The 19,783-nt window shown below is 33.6% G+C and overlaps 2 protein-coding genes across 2 annotated transcripts in view; one reads left to right on the top strand and one right to left on the bottom strand.

Moving 5' to 3' along the window:
- LOC142353366 (kinesin-II 95 kDa subunit-like) overlaps nucleotides 1-19,783 on the bottom strand; it is a 437,531-nt gene that overhangs the window by 56,586 nt on the left and 361,162 nt on the right. The gene's annotated exons all lie outside the window — the stretch shown is intronic.
- On the top strand, nucleotides 2,819-14,196 carry LOC142352783 (uncharacterized). The gene is made up of 6 exons (XM_075404889.1): nucleotides 2,819-2,854; nucleotides 4,805-5,077; nucleotides 10,715-10,834; nucleotides 10,993-11,168; nucleotides 11,571-11,971; nucleotides 13,636-14,196. The coding sequence occupies exons 2-6, from the start codon at nucleotides 4,810-4,812 to the stop codon at nucleotides 13,895-13,897; spliced, it is 1,227 nt and encodes a 408-aa protein (XP_075261004.1). The 5' UTR covers nucleotides 2,819-2,854; nucleotides 4,805-4,809; the 3' UTR covers nucleotides 13,898-14,196.

Genomic DNA, 19,783 nt, shown 5'->3' with positions numbered 1-19,783 from the left:
AAATATCTGAAAATTTATGCATCTGAAATATCTGAAAATTTTAATCTATTTTGCACATTTATAATTTTTATAAGGCAAAATTTGGTATTTTGCAATAATGGGCAGTTTTTCTGAGGAAAAAAAGATACAAATGTGCTAAATTTTGTAAAGTTTCTTTCCTTGTTTCTTGAGGTTTTTGATACGTTCCTTAACCGGGGTTGACTCCTTCCGTCATTTCTTTGTGAAGGAACTGATAATTTACGCTCCACAGAAAAGGTAATTTAGGAATTTAGGAATAAATTTTTTCCTTTTTACATTATTTTTTCAGTAAGTAAAGTTCTTTTAAAAAATTTTTTTCCTTGAGGAGAGGTCTCTTAGAGTCTTAGCGTCAATTACCGAATTAAGATTATTTCAAAAATTAGTTTACGTTACAATGACGTTTTGATTTAAATAACCCAAGAATTTCATTTGAGACCAATTTGTGCTTACCTTACTACATGTTTTCACTGGAAGCAAAAAATTGATTTATTGCTTAAACGACAGAATACAATGAATACGGCAACGGTCAAAGAAGCAAAATCAAAAGTTGTGGAAGGAACTGAAAAATCTTGTTAATCGGGCCAGAGTGCATTATCTAACAAAAATTCATTTGAGAAATCAATATTTGTCCTGGTTTGTATGATAGAAAGCCGTTGATTTACATACTGATTTATTTACATTATTAAGTTCTAAATGAAATTGCACACTCAAAGAAACACTTTTCGCAATTGCAAAACTTGTAATAAAGTCTGTGTCTTCTTCTTTGTTTTCCGTCTCAATCCGGATGTACGTCAAAAAACTTACAGTGACGTTTTTCCCCATAATTTGTTAGCTCAACTCCAAATTTTTTATAGCGGAAAATAGAATTTTTTATACCTTAATGAAAGACATGTATTCAAACAAACAAATCAGGGGCTTTTAAATAATTTTCCAGGACTTCTCTTAATTTTATAATCCTTTTTCATTTTAAAGTTGGTATTTCAACAAATTTTTGGGTGACTAAAAATGAAAAATGAATAAAAAATTCTTAAGAAAAGAATGCCAAAAATTTAAAAATGGAAAAGGAAAGGTAATTTTTTCTTCGTTTTTTCTTTAAATTGAACTCTAAAGCAATTATCTGAAAAGTATAGTACACTGTAGTTGTCGTCTTGAATTAATTCGTTATGTATCTTCTAGCTTGGATGAAACAACGGGGACAAAAGTTGAAAGTGCTAATTTAGTTTTGGTTACTAACATGGCTCCAAGAAATTTAAGTAAAAACATTTGCCAGTTTCCGCGGGGACTTACGCTAAGCCCTGGTCCCAACTGTCAATTGAAACTTGATTGAACTGATATTTTAGAGAGTTGCATATATATGTTTAATACTTGAGAGCGGAACAAAAGACAATCAGACTCTTTGAGAAAAACTAAAACGGTCCATTTTGTAATTTTGTGTTGAATATTCCTGAAGATTGAACACCCTTTTTAATTGAACCTTTCGTCTTGGCTAAAGCTGTCTGATAGTTTTGCTGCCATTACAATATGAACCATTGAATTTTATTTTTCTAAAATCATTAAAACTCAAGAATTTGTTTGTTAGAAAAGTCTGTTGTAAAATGTTACAAAATATTACAAAATTTGTTGTAAACATCTATAAAATCACCTAATTTCATATAAGAGTGCGTCCTAATTTGTACGGTCTGCTTTTTGGCCGAATTTAATAAATTTTTTCCGTGAGCGTTATTCAAAACCCTTACAAGGAGTGTAGAAACGACTTTGGGCAATGAAATAACGAGTAAAAAATGTTTTTCTTTTTCATTCTCTTTGAGTTTAGGTCATTAAACTAGTCTGATGCTCGCTATGTCCTGTTGAACACTTACGAGATCGCAACTCAATTATTTGCATACCCGACTAAACTCTATTCAAGGTTATTAATTCAGAAAAAAAAATTTTTTAAGAAATTTGATCTAGTGAAGTAGATAAAAATTTTTCCTCGTGGCTGCAAAACCTTTTCCCGAAACATGTACTGCATGTTATAATTTCTATTTGAGGTAGCAGTGTTATTTCCATGCTATTGATGACATATAAAACTCTGTAGCAACATCGTAGAAACATTGTAGCAACTTTGTAGAAAAAATCAATAGAGAAAAACTAAATGAAAATGTTTTGCAACACTGCGACCGTCTTCTCATCTGATGCTTGGTTGACTTTTGAAATTTTTACCAATTGATTCAATGTTCATTGAAACAGAAAAACAGCATTGACCAATCGATCGGATTGAGTTAATTGATAGAAAAAGTCTTTATTTTTTCAACTATTGAAATAAAAATATAGTTTTTCTTTTCGTAACCTTGAAAAAAAGAAAATCGTTTTGTTCGCTTTAAGGTGCCAAGTCCAAAATCTTTGGAATATAGAACAATTGAAGTAAAAATAAATAAAATTTAACTTCTTGCTAAAAAAAGTAACTTTACAAAATATTCCACTTCATTTAATGATTTCATTTTTTTTCATTAACTATAAATTTTGAATAGGTCTTCTTTGAATTTTAATACTCTACAAAAATCACTTGTTCATTGCAAACTAACTGACAATGCAAATGGTTTTTCGTCTGGTAAAATTATTTTAATAATAGTGTTCTGGAATTTTGATTTTTGCAAAATAAAAAAAGGTCGTGTTCAAGGTTGTTGCGGAAAAATGCATCAATCTGAGCTTCGAACAGTCAAAAGATCTTTTTTAACTAAGCATAAAAAGCTTCTGACAGATTTGAGACGTCTGTTGGAACTTTTTTTGATACGCACTGTGTCTAGCGAGTCGTCTTGGTTAACTTTTTCGGCAGTGATTACCTACAGCAATCAAGGTTAAAGATATATTCTTGCAAACAATTGGGCCTAAATATTATAATACCATAAAAATGACTTCCTTTCTCGTTGATTTGTCTATTATTGCCATCGAATTAAACTTCAATCTAGACTTAAATCTTAAAAGTTCAAACACAGTGACAAACACACACACACGAGATTAATAGCTATTTTGCAAACTAAACTCAATAATTGTTTTGCAGAAGTCACGTTGGTCACACCAACTAAATTTCTTCAAATAATGGAGTCGATTTAATAACTGATTATATATTTGCATTAGATTTTATATCGCACTTCGGTTTGAAATCTATGCACCCTTAATGTGAATTCATTGTTACGTAATATGGATTACCAGCCCGCCCGCTAATGGGGCAAAAAGGGGAAAAACCAAAACATAACTGAAACTAAGCTTCAACTTCCCTTCTTGCTAGTTCTGTTAATGTTGTCGAAAAATAGACCTCGCAAAGATTCGAAAACTCAATTGGACGAAAGTCCGGAGTTTTTTGAAATCTGAACTAATTTAAATTTAAAAAACAGTTTACAGAAGAGATTAATTTTTTTCAAATATATAAAATTTATTCAAATCAATAAATTTTTTTGTACCAAGATAATTATTGTGACCAAGTATGTTGCAAGATCTTGAAAACACGGACATAAACTTCCGATGAACTACCGCTACAAAACAAAAACTGCGCTGAGTTTTGGTTAAATTGGGTTATTTCCTGAAGGCAACAACGGGTCAAGTTAGCAGTTCAAATTTTATGAACAGAATGGAGCGAATTTGTACTTCCTGGCCCGGGTTCCCGTTTTTCACATTCGTTCAAACAAGAAATTTGCTTCAACAGTTAAGAATGAAGTTACTTGTTTAGTTTTTACGTTAATTGGAACAATTTGGTCGTCAACTCCCGTGGCCAGGTGAGAAAAATATTAAATTTGTATTCGTTTTTAATTTGACATTATTTGTTTTTCTTTGGGATTATGGGGAAAACAATCCGGAGACGCAGGAAATGGAATTCGGGTTATTGAGATGAACGTGATCAGGTGCCTGCGTTAATAACTCCAAATTACGTCATCCATTCGCGTAAAGGTTTTGAATAAAATGATTATGCGTACTAAATAAAGCTCAAAAAAATTTACCTTGACAGTTAAGATGAACTAAGTTTTTGGTAAAGTTAAAGTTTGCACTAACTTTATTAAGTGTAAATTAAATACCTGTACTATACTTTGAAGGAAAAAAATTATCGTCCAATATCAATTTCGGCTTTTCAAACACTTCTGAAGGACAGGAAATAGTTTTTGCTTTAGGCTTGAAACCTTCATTCGGCCGTTTATTTGCACGCTTTTATTCAAGTTTCCGCAAAGCGTATTAAAGTATTATTATTCTCATTCAGATAAAAAAGAATCAGGTTTTGTTAGAAATTAAAACTGAAAGCTGAAACCACGCCCTCGTTTTCACTTCAATTAGCACCACTTACGTAGTTGAAGGAACGGAAACAAATGCAAAAAGTAAATGACGCTCTTCTCTTCAAAAATGAACTTTATTCTGTTTTTCAATACCTCCTTTGCTAAGCCACCGCCTTGAGTTTTCATCATCATTCTTTCTAAGCTTTTTATCTTTTAAAAAGTATTTTTTTTCTTTAGTATATTAGCGCTGCTGAAAACAAAAGTACCATTTTGCAAAATATCAACATTTTTTCCACTCTTTTAAATAACCGTTATACGTGCAAAACTTCCTAATTTGAAACTTACTTTAATTCTCTCTTAAACAACGACTTGAAAAGTTGCTATTTTGCAGAATCCGAATGCACCGAGACATTATTTTGACTCAAAATTAGATTTAAAAATAAGCTAACAAATTCCCTTTGAAGAACCGAAAATAGTAATTGATTCTCTTATACAGCTTCAAAGATAAATTTATCTCTCGTTATAACTTAGTTAATTTTTTTTAGTTATTATGGATATGTCAGGACGGCAATTATCAACACTAATGACTAATTTGTTATCTATTTTGTTAAATTTCATTACATTGAAAGAACTGGTCTTTTCGCTGCCTTCAACCAACAATTATGATTCCCCGAATTCGGCCAGGTCATCAATCGGCTGTGCGTATAGCCAACTGCCCGATGGAATGAGAACAGATGAGTTGACACTTAAGACAGTAAATATTGATGATCCCAGACTCAGTGACGTCACAGAGAGACAGTTTTACGTCAGAGTTCCAGGTTCAGTTTTTTGCGTCTATCATAAAAATTGAACTTGATGTGGGTCCCAGTAGTCTATTGCGGAGGGAAAAGCTGTGCAGCACCATCTTTTAAGATTCTTGTAAGATCTTGCATGACAGACGCTGAAAATGCAGGAATCTTTTAAGATCAGTCGATGTCGCAAGACCCTTGCAAGATTGGCGTTTTATTCCGACAGGGCCTCGCATGATAGGCGTCTATATCTGAACTGTTGGAAGACCCTTGCCAGATATGGTCCTCAGTACAGGAAGGGGCTTTTTAGCATCTTTGACGACTAAAAGCGATGCAATTATTGAGGGCGCAACTCGTTAATCGCCAAACAATGAGGAGGCAACAAATAGGTTTTAATGAAAAACAAAAAGTTGAAGTTATTATTTGCTTATTTCTACGTTTATTTATTTTTTTCATGGTCCCGATTTGTACTGTAGAACATATCTATCGACGGTATTAGTGCTCTTTCTGTCTAAGAATGGAACAATCTTGTTTAGTTGATGTGTGATTATTGCGATTGTAGAAAATTTGGGATACATTTTTTCTTCAACTCCTAAAACAAAAGGGAAAACATGTTGACCAAAACAGTTGAAAATTGGCCAACGATACTCACCGATAGTTTTTGAGGGCAGTTATGAGAAACTGGCGCTCGGCACTCATATCGGGCAGCCGAAAAGTTTGGAATAACCTCTGTAACTGTTAGGCAGGACTTGGTTAATTTCGTTTATATGAAAACATGGAAATAAGTTCTCCGAAATTCATCATTTTTGCACACCTTCAAAATAATTTCTGAGCTATAATGGAAAAAAATGACAAAAAAGACGATTGTTCAAATTGACAATTGACGCTAATAAATTGAAAAGAAAAATAGAAGTAGAATTCTGTTGCAAAATGTTGAAGCAAGAGCTTTTTTTTGTCTGATTATAATGTTTTCATGTTTTTCTTCCAATTTATTACAAGATATTATATTTTGTGTGTTTTTTGTCAGAAACAGGTTTATAGCATCAATACAGACAATACAGACAATACCAAGGCAAATAACAGACATTACTAGCTTACGTCTGATAAAAGTGCAACTCTGAGGTGCAACACAAAATGGAACAAAATTTAATGAAAACCTCAGAGTAAGTTAGAAGGAGTTTTTTGAAATTTTTTTCTAATAAACCAACAAAAATCTGTAAAGCAAAGAAAAAAATTAGGTCAGTTATTGCTAGATGTGCGTTATTGTTTCCCGTTGTTTTTTGTCTTTTGGATGACTTGTTTTTTGAATAAGCACATGAAAGATATTTCCAAGCGATTATAAACTTTTTACAGCGCGTAGCCAAAACTATATGTCTTTGCGAGAAAATGTCAGCAAAGTTCTGACAATAGGCTTTAGTTTTGACCAGTATATAGTTAACGTCAGTTAAACTGTAACTAAACCCAAAGAAAAAATGTTTTTTTTTTGGAAATAAAAAAACTGTTTGATTTTTATTGAACATAATAACAACCTTTTGAATAACAATCGAAGGCACCTCTAATCTTGAGTCAAGTAAATAAACTTGAAAAATTTAATTATTGTTGTATAATATTATGCCACTGTATGATGAAATAACGAAAAAAAGCTGTTCGAAGCTGTGCCAGACGTGATATTATTGTTTTGTAGCAACTGAGTTTGTTTCAAAATGTTTTTTTTCACAAATTATTTGCCAGTACTAATTAAGTCAAAGCGGTTTACATTAAGGAGTTTCAAACTAATGATTATCTGTTGCAGTCAAAAATACTGGGTGTAGACATCAGTGCGCAAATAATTTTCAACATGTAAAAAGAAAACTTTCTTGATTTGCGACTGTAATTTCTAAAAACCAAACAGCGTGTCTCAAAAAGTTTTCAAATACTCAATTTTTTGGACAATGCAATTGGAAACGCATTAAGTGACCATTGTCCTCCAAATTGAGTATACAAAATCGATTTTGTCGGGCTTCTCCAAGGCCCATGTTTTAAGTTACAGTTGTACTCTTGCGCAAAAACGATTGACACTCAGCTAATTTAGTTGAAATTTGCCTCAAAAATCGATACACCTGCTCTCATTTTTAACAACGCGTGTTTTTGGGAAAAGTGCAGAGCTGGTAACAGTTTTCTTCTATTTCCTTCTAAAATTTGGACGCAATAAATCCCTTTTTTCCACACTCTTAGTAGGACAATAAACCGGTTTGCATTGACACATAGCACTGCTCACAAAAACAATTGAGTCTTTGAATCTGGTCTCAATTAGTTAATAATAGGATTTGGGAAATAACATTTCAGGCTTATTACCTGCTCAAGATGGTGGAATTGGGTTACATGAATACTCGTGATTTCCGTGTTTTGCGTAAATCTACAGTCTAAAGTGGTATTAAAATCGTGGACACGTTTTTATCACTCGATTCTAAAAAACGCAAAACTTATTGAAATTCGCTGCCAAGTAATACATATGTAGTTATCTTCATTTGAAAATTTTGAAAAAACTCAACAAAAACAAGACCAATTTTTTGAAATCATTTAATGTGCTTTTAAATTTTTTCCAATCAAATTTTTTGCTCTATTTTCGAAGACTGTTTTTTTCTGACAGTTATCCAACATATGACAGTTATCTACAACATAATTTTTCTTGGCAAAAACGAAATGAACAGAATCTCCCATTTCAACTTCACCATAAATTTTGTCAAAACTTTTGCTCGACCCAAAGCCAAAGAGGAAATCAATCAAGCTTTAGTTACATCATAGGACAAGGAACATTTTTTCTCTATCTCTTAACTCAATATTTTTCACATAACTCAATTGGGCTTTTTCTAGCTTGTTCAAGACCATATTAAACATTTGATCAAACTCTAGTCCAGAAATTAGTTAGAATTATTAGAAAGAAACTTTATCTTACCAGGCTACTGAGACAAGAGTAAATCATCATTTGATGGAGTTTAGAATCAATAGACGGTTTAAACTGCTGAATCTAGATAACTTTCATTAGAGTGATTTAGCTAGGGATTTACTAGAGAGATCTATTATTTGTTGTAAAATCTTCCCAGCATGTTTTGAATGATTAGGATACCACCGGAAATGTGAAGGAATTCCCAGAAAACAGTAATTATCTACTATTTATGGTATCCCCTGCGTCTGATCTCCAGGAAATTTGCCGAGGCAAACCATATTGGGTAACAATTGCGAACCCCACTTTAAATCATGGTGCTAACATTAGTTTTCTATCTTGAATCTCTCGCACTGATACTGGATATATATACTTTTGATTTTTGATCTTCTTTTCATCCCCGAAATCAAATTGCCATCTAAATCTTATAATCAGATCTCTCCTGTAAGTCTCTAAATTATACTGTAAGATATCATTTTGTTATTATCTCGTTTTGATAAATCGATTTTTCTTTACTCAGTTTAAAAACGTTTTTCAATCCGCCTGCAAAAGTTCATAATTGAGCAGGTTATGGGCCCAGCGTTTTTTTAAGTAATAAAACTCATTTCTAAAACAAAACTAACTTGTTTCTGACAGTCATAGTCCTTCTTTGATTAGTACCTCGTGTTTTCACATTTGTTTTGGCCCGCTGAAGCTACGATGGATTTACAGACAGTCAAGCTGCTGACCTACACAGGAAAGTACAGGACTTTCGAAATTGGAGCACGAGGTTTTTGTCGATGATGCAGATGAAGGGATTCTAAAAATCCCTACATGGGCAGAGGAGCTTTCCAATGAGCCTGCACCACTAGCAAATTGGGCAAGTAAAGATAAGAAGAAGAACAACAAGGTGCTTAAGCATGCATATGAGAAGGAAGTTGCAGACATCAAGGAGAAAAAAAACAAGGTGTAGTGCCATCTGGTACTTACTCTAGATGCAAAAACTCTCATGCTGAGGAGACATTATTGTGTGGAATACAACGGCGTCGGAATTGAAGCAAATGCTCAAAAGCTTTTGCAAGAGAGGTTTTGGAGTGTGGAGACGCCGATAGTGGTGACTTCGATAACCAGCTTGCTCGACTGTAGCTTAGGGTTTCTGAGATTTTGGACAGCTTCTTCATTAGAGGACAGGAGTTGCTCACAAGGCTACAACAAGCAGGGGAAATAGTCTCAAAGACCCTCTTCAACGCTTTCTTTCGTACTCAACGTTCTGCTAATGAGGTATGAAAGTTTTGTTATACAGGAAAATTCAGTGAACTGGCAGTGAAGCGTGATTTCAAGAATGGACTCACGAGAAGAAATTGTTTTGCGTGTGGGATCACTGAACACTTTACTAAAGATTGCAGGAGGTACGAGACAGCACAATGCAGCAAATGTCGTGAGAAAATTCACCTAGACAAAACATGCAGGAGAAAGAGAAATGGAGGCAAGCATGAGTCTGCGATAATGGGTCCAACTTTGGCTAAACTAGACGAAAAATACTGGGAAGCTCTTACCCAGTGGAAGACAACAGGTATGTTAGTGGACAGTGGTTGTACAGATCACATAATGACAAACCTCGACGGGTTCCTGGCGTAGCTCGACTACTTTGTGACCGTTCAATCAGAGCCTAAACGAGGAACACGAACAAGGAATATTCTGCATTCTTTTGGAGAAGCCAGGATCCATCTTGCTGTGACTGAAGGTGAATATGTGGAACCCAAAACAGTCTACGAAGCCAAGAATGGTGAAGATTTGCACCAGTGGCAATGGGCAATGAAGGACCAGGTCAAGGCACTCCAAGACAACAAGTCTTGCAGCTTAGTGAGACCACCCAAAGACAGGGGACGTCATACCAGGCAAGTGGGTCTACAAAAAGAAATTGGGACCTATTGGTTGAATCTACAAATACAAAACACGCTATGTAGCGAAGTGCTTCAAATATGTGGAAGGTCTGGACTACTTTGAGACTTTTGCGCCTACCTGTAAGGAGAGACTTTCAGGATTCTACTTCAACTGTCAGCGAAGCAACTCCATGTGATGAACAAATTTAATGTCAAGATGGTTTTGATGCACTTTTCATAGAGGAAGAAGTGTATCTGGAAAAGCCACAAGAGTTTGTAAAACATGATTCAGATGGAGTCAAAGTAGTTTGTCGACTAAATAAGTCAGTTTATGGTCTGAAACAAGCTGCTGACAACGGTGCTAAGATTAGTTCTGTAGCTTGACTTTCTCGCACTGATAAAGGGTATTAATTCATCAAACCACCGTCTCGATCTAATAATCAGGTTTCTCCTGTAAATCTCTAAATTCTACGCTAAAATAAATATCATTTTTGTTATTCTCTCATTTTGAGAAATTACGTTCTATAATTAGTTCAAAAGCGCTTTTTATTGCGCTTGCAAAACTCCATAACTCAGTATTTTTTTCTCTATTTTGTTCACTCAAAAAACGCATTTTTCACATAGCATAATCGGGTTTGCTCTAGCTTGCAGAAGTCTGCAAAACTATTTATGAGTTTTTCATAAGATGTGGTTAACTACAACTTTGTCAGCACTGAAAAACAGCTTTTTGGAAAGTTAAGGCCAAGAAAATGTGTAGAAATAAAACGTCAATGTATACTTGATAAGTTCGGCTGAACCTAAATTGCGGGCTGAATCGCAAATGCGGTCAACTTTATTACTTAAGAGGCATAAATTCAAATAGGATTTAATTGATTGTTGCAGGTACCAACGGCGAACTGCACTCGACTTCATCAACAGGGCCAAAGAGTCTGATGATTTATTTCCATGGATACCAGGGAAACGCTCTAGATGTCGCCAGGAAATACGAATACAACTTGATGGGCATGTATATATTTGTTGGAATCGTTTCCGTTTGTGTTCCCCCAGTATGTTAAACACTTCACATATAATGATTATATGTAATCTATATCAATGGAAATCATTTGGTTGTGGTACAGTTTGAATGTGATGGTTCCGTTTCAATTCCAGCGTTGTTATAGGTCGCCAACAGGACGTAATAATGATCTACCCTGAGGGCATTTCCGATTTTTATTATCCAAATGGGACCCACGAGAAAAGTCTTCGGGGCTGGAATGCTGTGGGGTCATCCCAAAACTTAGCCACAAGCTGCTATATGCCAGAAGGTCTTAATCAGTGTGGATTTCAAAGTTGCAAGGTATCTATATCTCTATGGCAGATTTTTTAAATAAAAGCTGTCGATTATTTAACAATGACTTTAAATTTTGTTACCGAGTTTCATTGACATATCGACTCCCAAAAATGACACCCGAAAATGACACACATAAGCATTAGACAGACATTAGGATTTTTTAGTTTCAAAAAAATTTCCAAATTTTTAAGCATCCACCGTTAAAAGCTGTAAAATTTTTGCGTTAAAATTATTCATTTTTGCAACCTTTCAGCGCAATTGTCAAGCAGTTTATATTTTTTTCAGCGCAATTAAATCCTCGGTTTGATAATGAATATGACCCGGGTTGATAAGTTGTTATGTTGTGGCGTGATAGCCGAGAGGTAAGGTGTGTGATTCAAAATTATTATTATTATTTGTTATTTTCAGGAGCTCAAGCAATGCAACCAATGCGGATTCGCATCATGTCACAACGACACTCTTTTTGTACAGAAAATTCTAGACTGGGCTTTTTCCAGCCTTTGCGTGGACATATCCAGGGTATTTGCATCTGGACTAAGCAATGGAGGATTGATGACGTATGAAATCATATCGAGGTACCCGGATCACTTCCAGGCATTCATTGCTGTGTATGGATCCCCTTTGCAAGGGTTTCTCGACTTTTCGAACCCGAAAATTGTGGGCAAACACCTTCTGCACATCCATGGACTTAAAGACAAGTGGGTCCCGTTTGATGGAACCCTAAATATACAGAATTACACGTTTACACCTGTCAGTGACGTCATTGAAGAGTACGCTCGTGTACAGAGTTGCAGTCTGCATAGAATTGTGTAAGTCGCAGAACAGCGCTGATTTGTTCTAAACCAGAGAAGGGATTAGCCGGATTAGTTAGTGCTGAATAACATGCAAAAAGGCGCTGTATTATCAGTGACAAAAATGCTAAGTAATGGTTAAGTGACTCTGCTTAAATTCACTGAGATCTTCTGGCGTTTGTCGAGAATCGCGAAGCGGTTCGAGATATTAAGTCAGAATTTCGAATTGACTTCTGTAGAGTCACGTAACTGTGCTTAAAACACAAAACGCGCACGTTTTGAAATGACGAAAGTCAACGGAAGTCAACTTCTGGCTAAGTAGGAACTTCTGGCATTTTAGCTTCTGGCACTGCAGACTTTCGGCATTTTAAAATGTGCACGTGAATGTTTTAAGTGGTAAATTACCACTGCAAGACAGAACATTCAGTGCCGCATTCTTGCAAAAAAATAGCACTTTTGAAACTAAATTAAGGCTGAACATTTTTCAGCGCTAAATCAGCATTCTCATTGTCCATTTTAAAGGGAAGTTTTTGGCAATTTTTTTCTAAAACAGCACTTTTCAGGCAAATATTGACCAAAATATTTGATCCAGAACGTCAAGACTACATCCATAGTTACTAGAAAAACTAAGAAAAACTGGTATCATGCGATGTAAATGAGCAGTGAATATTGATGAATCAAATTGTAAAACAGTACTCATCAACAACATCACAGGTATCATAGGTAAATAATCACTACTGTTTCATATTGCAACACGAGAAATCAGCATACTTTTTACTGCTAAAATCAGCTCTGACTCATAATACATTGAGGGTACTAGTCTATCGCTGTCATTCATGAATAATGCGGTTAGTTTTACAAATAACGGCATAAAATACAAAAGTATGCTCGACTAATGTTGCAAACTTTTATTAACAGTTTTCAACTGATACTTGTAATGGCTCGTTCTACCTCTTTTTTGTCCAGTTGCACCATCATCAAGACAAAAAGTAAATAAAACCAATTTTTTTTATTCACTTGGTACGGTAAAGAGACCGAACTTTTGAAAAAAACAATTGTTCTATCTTCATATTGGACTTACACGTTCTCAAATGATGATTTTAATTGTTCGATATTCATATTGACCATTCAGTATTAAAAAAAGGCAGGATATTAGGATTAAAGTTCCTTTTTCACGTCAAATTTTGTTAAAATTTGCAGAAAGAATCCGTGTTGTGATTTCAATTTGCGCAGACTTTTTTTTTTACAGTTTGCAAGCGCGAATCACTTGGTTTCCACTTTTGTCTGAAGGAGCATGCAAGATACTTGAAAATAGGTTATGTTGCAATCCTTTGCAAGATAGAAGGTCATACTGCAAGATTATAACCAATTATTTGCGGTCAAGTTCTCTTCTAATGGGCCATTTGTTGCATTCATTTATTGCGCCTGGCATTCAGGAGACAGTTGCTCATTTTTAAAGTAAATAAATAAAGTAAAGTAATAGAAACTGGCAAACTTTTTAGGGAAAACTATGCCCATACGCAGTCAGCATAAATTTTTGACTTTAGTGTAAATCATACTTAAATGCAACGCATTCACCGCCAAGCTTACAGATTTTTTGCGTTGTTTTGCGCTGACACTTGTTCAAACGGCGCTTACATGTTGTTCTAGATTTTTTGCGACCAATAATAAAATGTGTTTAGATGGGAAACTCCGTTTGACACTGTGAACAACTTCCAGTGCATGCAGTACCCCAGATGCCTATCTGGTGCAACTGTCGTTCTATGCACATACGCAGGGGGACATCTCTATCCCCCAATGATTGAGGAAACAACCTACCTGTTCATACACAGAATAAACAACGATCTCGCCGGATATGAAAAGATGACCGGGTTCAAAACATACTTGCGGTGCTCAACTTTTACAATAATTGCATTGGTCTTTGCAGTTTTAAAACTCAACTAGCGTTCATTGCGATTATCAGTGTGATAAATTTATTAATAAAAAAAATACTCAGCCCCCTGATAGATGAAATTTTTACTAACCATGATGATATAATTTCTTTTTCTTTCAGTTTATGAAACAGCTCAAAGTTTTTCCTCTGCCAGAATATAAGGCCAAATTATTTGGGCCACCTATATACAAGGTTTGTCAGTATAATTCTTGGTTTACCCGAGCACTTTTGTTCAATTCTTTTTTTGAAAAAGTGCAGCTGGTCCATCTTTTTAACCAGCTGGTTAGACTTCACCACTCAGAAATACTATTTTCTAGTACAACAATTCAAATCACGATTTGAGGTTCATTGTTCTCCTGAACTTCTGAAGCAGCCAATGTTTCTTTCGAGGGGTACAAAGTGAAACTGCTAAAACGGATAATATTTTATATTTTAATTCTTTTACGTTTTGCTTGCTGTTTTTTTCCGTATTTCAAAAAAAGATGCGATTTCATAATGTTTTTTATACAGAGAATGTTTAATTTATTTCAATAAAATAAGTTGTTCTTTTTGCACTTTTTCTCACCAGAACCTTTTTGACAAGAAAAGAAATGTCAGTAGTAAGTGCGTGTCTTGAAAAGAATAGGTTTTTAGAGAACATCAGCAACAAAAATTATTAAAGAAACTGTGGCCAATAAGAAGTTAATTGAAGTAATAGAAAGAACAGTTTACTGGAAAGGGACTATTTTATCTGATCTTTAAATCATTAACTTATAAATCTATTTCATCAACATTTTTGATTGCCTATTTATGCTAAAAATTTAAAATTTTGTTTAGGTTGCATTGTTGTTACTTGCCAGTAGAAACTGCGTGGATGCAAGATACTAAACTTTTGCAAAGCATGACACATGCTACACAAGCTTAACTTCAAAAATGCTGATCGCCAAATATAACCGGCACAAAATTATAAGCATATAAAAATGAGGGAACTAACTAATGGAGAGCTTGTTGAAGCATTAATTTAGATATTTAGATGGAGATGTTCTCTTTTTTCAGGAAACCAAAAAAACTAAAAAATTAATGAACGAATAATATGCAATAAATCACGCGAAGCCAGAAATAAACAAAAAAGTAGACTATCCGGTAGAAAAGGCTCTTTTGTGAACGCAATCAAGATTTTTTTAATTTATGGTTTTCAAGCAACAAAATTAATCAATTTAATAACAGAACGTAAGAAAATAAAACTTTCATTATAATTTTAGAAGATCAAGTTTTAGAAGAAACTAAGAAACTTTTAAGAGAACTTCATTCAGATGATGTTTGAAAAAAGGCAGACTTTTTTCCACTTCGGGGCTTAGCATAGATGCACAAAACCGATTTTAGACGAGAAATATTTAGACATCTAAAATCGAACTTATTTAATTCCAAATATCTATAATGGAAAAAATTTGAAATGCAGGGCATTTCAGTAAAAGCAGAAAAAAAATGCTGCCTTGGTAAATCGTAAACATTGATAAGACATCAGAAGTGTTTTTCGTTATCTACTTGTTTGTTGTTGTTAACATTTGTTCAAAATTTGTTTAACTGATTTGAGCTGTGCGCAAGAGAACATAATGACAACAAAAAAGCAGAACAGATCTACAATGTTCACTCGCTGTAATGTTGTGAAATTCCTCAAAAAAAATGCTGCAATCTCAAACACGCAGGTTTTATCTAGGATTCTATTAAAACTTAAGATCCCTTCTTTCAAAATCTATGCAGATAGCGCAATGTTCTGCTATCTAAAAACGTAAAAAACGTTTTGCAATGAAAACGTAAATAAGAAAAATTGTTGTTCAAAAAGTTGAGCGCCAACGTTTATTTATCAAGAAACTGACCGGCTTCGTAAGATGTTGCATTGTCGGGCCGATTCTTAGGTTCAGGCTACGGTGTCTATTGTTACGCATACAATTATATATATATATATATATATATATATATATATATATATATATATATATATAAACATAATTATATATACATATATATTTATATATATATATATATATATATATATATATATGTATATAAACATATGTTCATATATATATATATATGCATAATTGAAAACAGTTCTATAAATTTTTTATATATATATATATATATATAAATTTATTTATTGCTTCTATATATATATATATATATATATATATTTTTAAAAAATTATATATGAGGACAAAACAATGATCTACAAAAAAACGCAGAGCACTGAGAAACAAAAAAAATCAAACAAATAGCAAAAATATCTATTTGAACGAGCCCTTACCGGACCGGAATGCGAGGCAGCTATCAATGCCAAAGCTAAACGACGCGACTTAATAACCAGCACAAACAACTGCGTTGTTTCAGTGTTAGTAGGCAATGGTAGAGGAAAAAACGAATTTGTCAGAGTTACGGAAATTGACGAGTTAGATAATCTTAACGTTATCAAACGAAAAAGAAACAATTGTGACGACGAAGACGAATTTTGCCCTGCTGCAAAGAAACAAAACAAACAATCGCAAAACTAAAAAGAAACGGTCTGGCGCAAGACTAGATTATAACTGATATTTGAACATGAACTCAATTATTTTTTTTGTTTCGTATTTACTTGCTAACTTGTTAAAATCATTGTTAAAACAAATGTTATACTTTGTTGATGTATTGGGAATAACTGAGAGCTGTTTCCTGCCAACAAAATAATAGGGGGAAATGCACTATATTTGGTGAATCGTTCCTTCTTAAGCTTTTGTTGTTTTTTTTTGAAACATTGCTTCATGAAGAAACAAAATGGGGGAAGAAGTATAACATAAACAAGAAAAAAAAATAAAGAAAGAAAAAAATTCATTTTGATACTCTGCTCGTGATTTCCGCGAGCAAGTTTCAAGCTGACTGTGATTTCCGCAGTCATCTATTCTGAAACAAGAGTATTGAGATGAAAAAAAGTTCAGTGATTTCCGAGGAACATTATTATTTATACTGCATATTAAAGATAGCACCTAAAATAAACAAACTTTCACCCAGTGATCAAAGTCATTCTTACATAAAGGAGTGCAATTTTTTTTAAAAAAAATGAAAAAAAAGAAGGAAAAAATGTCACTGGACGTCCTCTAAGTTAAATTTTAACATTCTTTGCTTCAAATTTTTCAAAATGCTTGAAAACAAAACATGAACTTTTTTTTTATTTTTTTTTTCAAATACATTTTTTTTATTATTTTTTTGAATCTCAAATTGCTAATGATTTCATTAGTCAAAGTTGATTGCTCAGATTGTGTAGTTGAACTATTCTCTCATGGTCGTCATAGACAAAATGTTACTGGGCGAAACCAAGCAGGTTATCATGCTACAGAACATACGTTCACTAACAAAAAACTTTGATGAACTCACTTTGGAAATTGCGTCTCTGAAAGAAAAACCTATAGCAATCTGCCTAACAGAGACATGGCTTAAAGATAAGTTCTCAACAAATATTTTTCACATAGATGGTTATGATGAACTGGTTACAAGGAATAGGGAAAAAAGAGGTGGAGGTGTTGCAATTTTTGTACAAAATAAATTTAATGTTAAAATACGCGGGTCTCTAAACCTGAATAATATACAAGCGGTTAGTGTTTACTTCAGTATTGGAACAAAAAAGTTATCAATGACTTGTGTTTATATAACACCTAATGCCACCACGATTGCTACTTTTGACGTTCTTAGTACCTACTTGGAACAACATATTAGCGATCCGCAAAGCCTGCATGTGCTGTGCTGTGGCTTTAATGTAAATTTTCTATCTAAAGGGAACAAACAATCATATTTAAGGGAATTGACCCAAACATTTGACCTAAAATTGGTAAGTGAGAACCTCATTACACGCGAAACAAGAAATTCAAGTTCTTATATTGACCTGTTCTTTACAAATTTTGAATCAGAGGTTACCAGCCAAAGAACAAAAATAACTGATCACTATTCACTTTTACTTAAATTGAAGAATAAAACCATTTTAGAAACAGAAAATAATTTTTTTCAATCGAGAAATTGGGCAAAACTTGAAAATCCTCATCTTCAGGAAAAAATTAGTTTCGTTCTGTGGCAGCGATTAAAACAAATTGATTCTACCGAAAAAGAAATTAATGATAAATTCAAATGTTCACAAAGAACTGTGCAAGAGGTATTAGATCACTATTTACCTAAGACAACAAGAAAACATGTGCAAAACATCTGGATTGACAACGAAGTCAAAAACGCTGCCGCAAAGGAAAAAAGGTTGTGGAAGAATGCACTCAAAGCTCAATCAATATCGGCCAATAACGAATACAAACAACAGTGCAGGAAGGTAAAAACTTTGATAAAAAACAAAATGAAGACTTTTTATCAAAATCAAATTGAAAAAGGTGCAGCAAACACAAACCGAAACTTTTTTAAAGTTTATGGTGACATAACAGGCAAAAAAATTGTAAATCGTGGAAAAATACCATCTCAAGATGAAGTCAACCATTTAAATGATTTTTTTACATCAATCGGAAGGAAAATGAACGCACATTTATCAACGAAATTGTTTCTAAAATCAACCGATAAAGCAGAACAATCTATGTTTCTTGCCGATATTACAGACAAGGAAGTTTTTGATATCATTAATAATGCTCCGAATAAGTACATTGAGGACTGTTATGACCTCAATTACTACTGCATCAAGAAATTTTCTAATGTCCTGAGTCCTTTTCTCTCAAAATGGTTCAAAAAATGTTTCAAACTTGGCTTGTTCCCTGATTGTCTTAAAATTGCAAAAGTTTTCCCACTTCACAAATCTGGAGATAAGAGTATACCATCAAATTTTAGGCCTATTTCCTTATTACCAACGATAGCAAAGATCTTCGAGAAATTGCTTCAGGGAAGAATTATCTCTTTTTTAGTGAAATTTAATCTGCTCTTAGGCTCCCAGTTTGGTTTCAGGGCCAAAAGAAGTACAGTTGACGCTGTTTTGTTTCTGATTGAACTCTTGCGACCAAAATTATCTGAGAAATCCGTAATGTCTGTTTGCACATTCCTGGATCTCAAAAAAGCTTTTGATACGGTAGACCATACAATACTATTAGACAAATGTTGTAATATTGGTTTGAGAGGTCATGTTTTCAATATACTTAAATCATACCTAACTAACCGCTCTCAGTTTGTTCAAATTGCAGAAGTACTGCTTTTGTTGATATTGAGTTCCCCAGGGATCGGTTCTCGGTCCTCTGCTTTTCATAATATACGTGAATGATTTGAGCAATACGCAAGATGTTGACAATTTAACTAATCTTGAATCTAATATCATACTTTTTGCAGATGACACAGTTATTGAAACTTCAGCCACCGCCGAAGAGGTTGTGATGAAACACAAAACTCAATTACAAAAATGTAATCGGTGGTTAACTAATAATAAATTGACAATCAATACTGAAAAAACAAAATCAATGTTTTTTGGGAAAATTAAAACTTACTCCAAAAAAGAACAGATTAACATCGATAAAGAGAGAATTGAAAACGTTGACTCAATACGTTATCTTGGAATAACAATAGATAATAAATTGTCTTTCAAAAATCATATTGATGTGGTTAACCAAAAATTAATAAAGTTCATTGGACTGTTCTTTAGACTGAGAAAATTTCTTAGTAAAAGTCAAATGATTCAAGTTTTTAAAAGTTATGTTCAGCCGGTAGTGCAATATGGTATACTGATTTATGGAAATTCTGTTTTGTCAGATATTTCATTGATAGACTCAAAATTAAAAAACTCATAAGGATAATTTTCAATAAAAGAAAGTTCAACTCAGTGAGTGATCTAAGGAGAAAATTTAAACTGTTTTTAGCAAAAGAACTACACTTGTACGAAGTACTTAAACTGTTAATAAAAATGCTAAGAAACGAATGTG

This window comes from Convolutriloba macropyga, chromosome 14 (genome assembly GCF_964194025.1).
Source record: "Convolutriloba macropyga chromosome 14, txConMacr16.3, whole genome shotgun sequence".
NCBI classification, from domain to species: Eukaryota; Metazoa; Xenacoelomorpha; order Acoela; family Convolutidae; genus Convolutriloba; species Convolutriloba macropyga.
The sequence above is the reverse complement of the archived record's forward strand: the minus strand, read 5'-3'. Positions and strand labels throughout refer to the sequence as shown.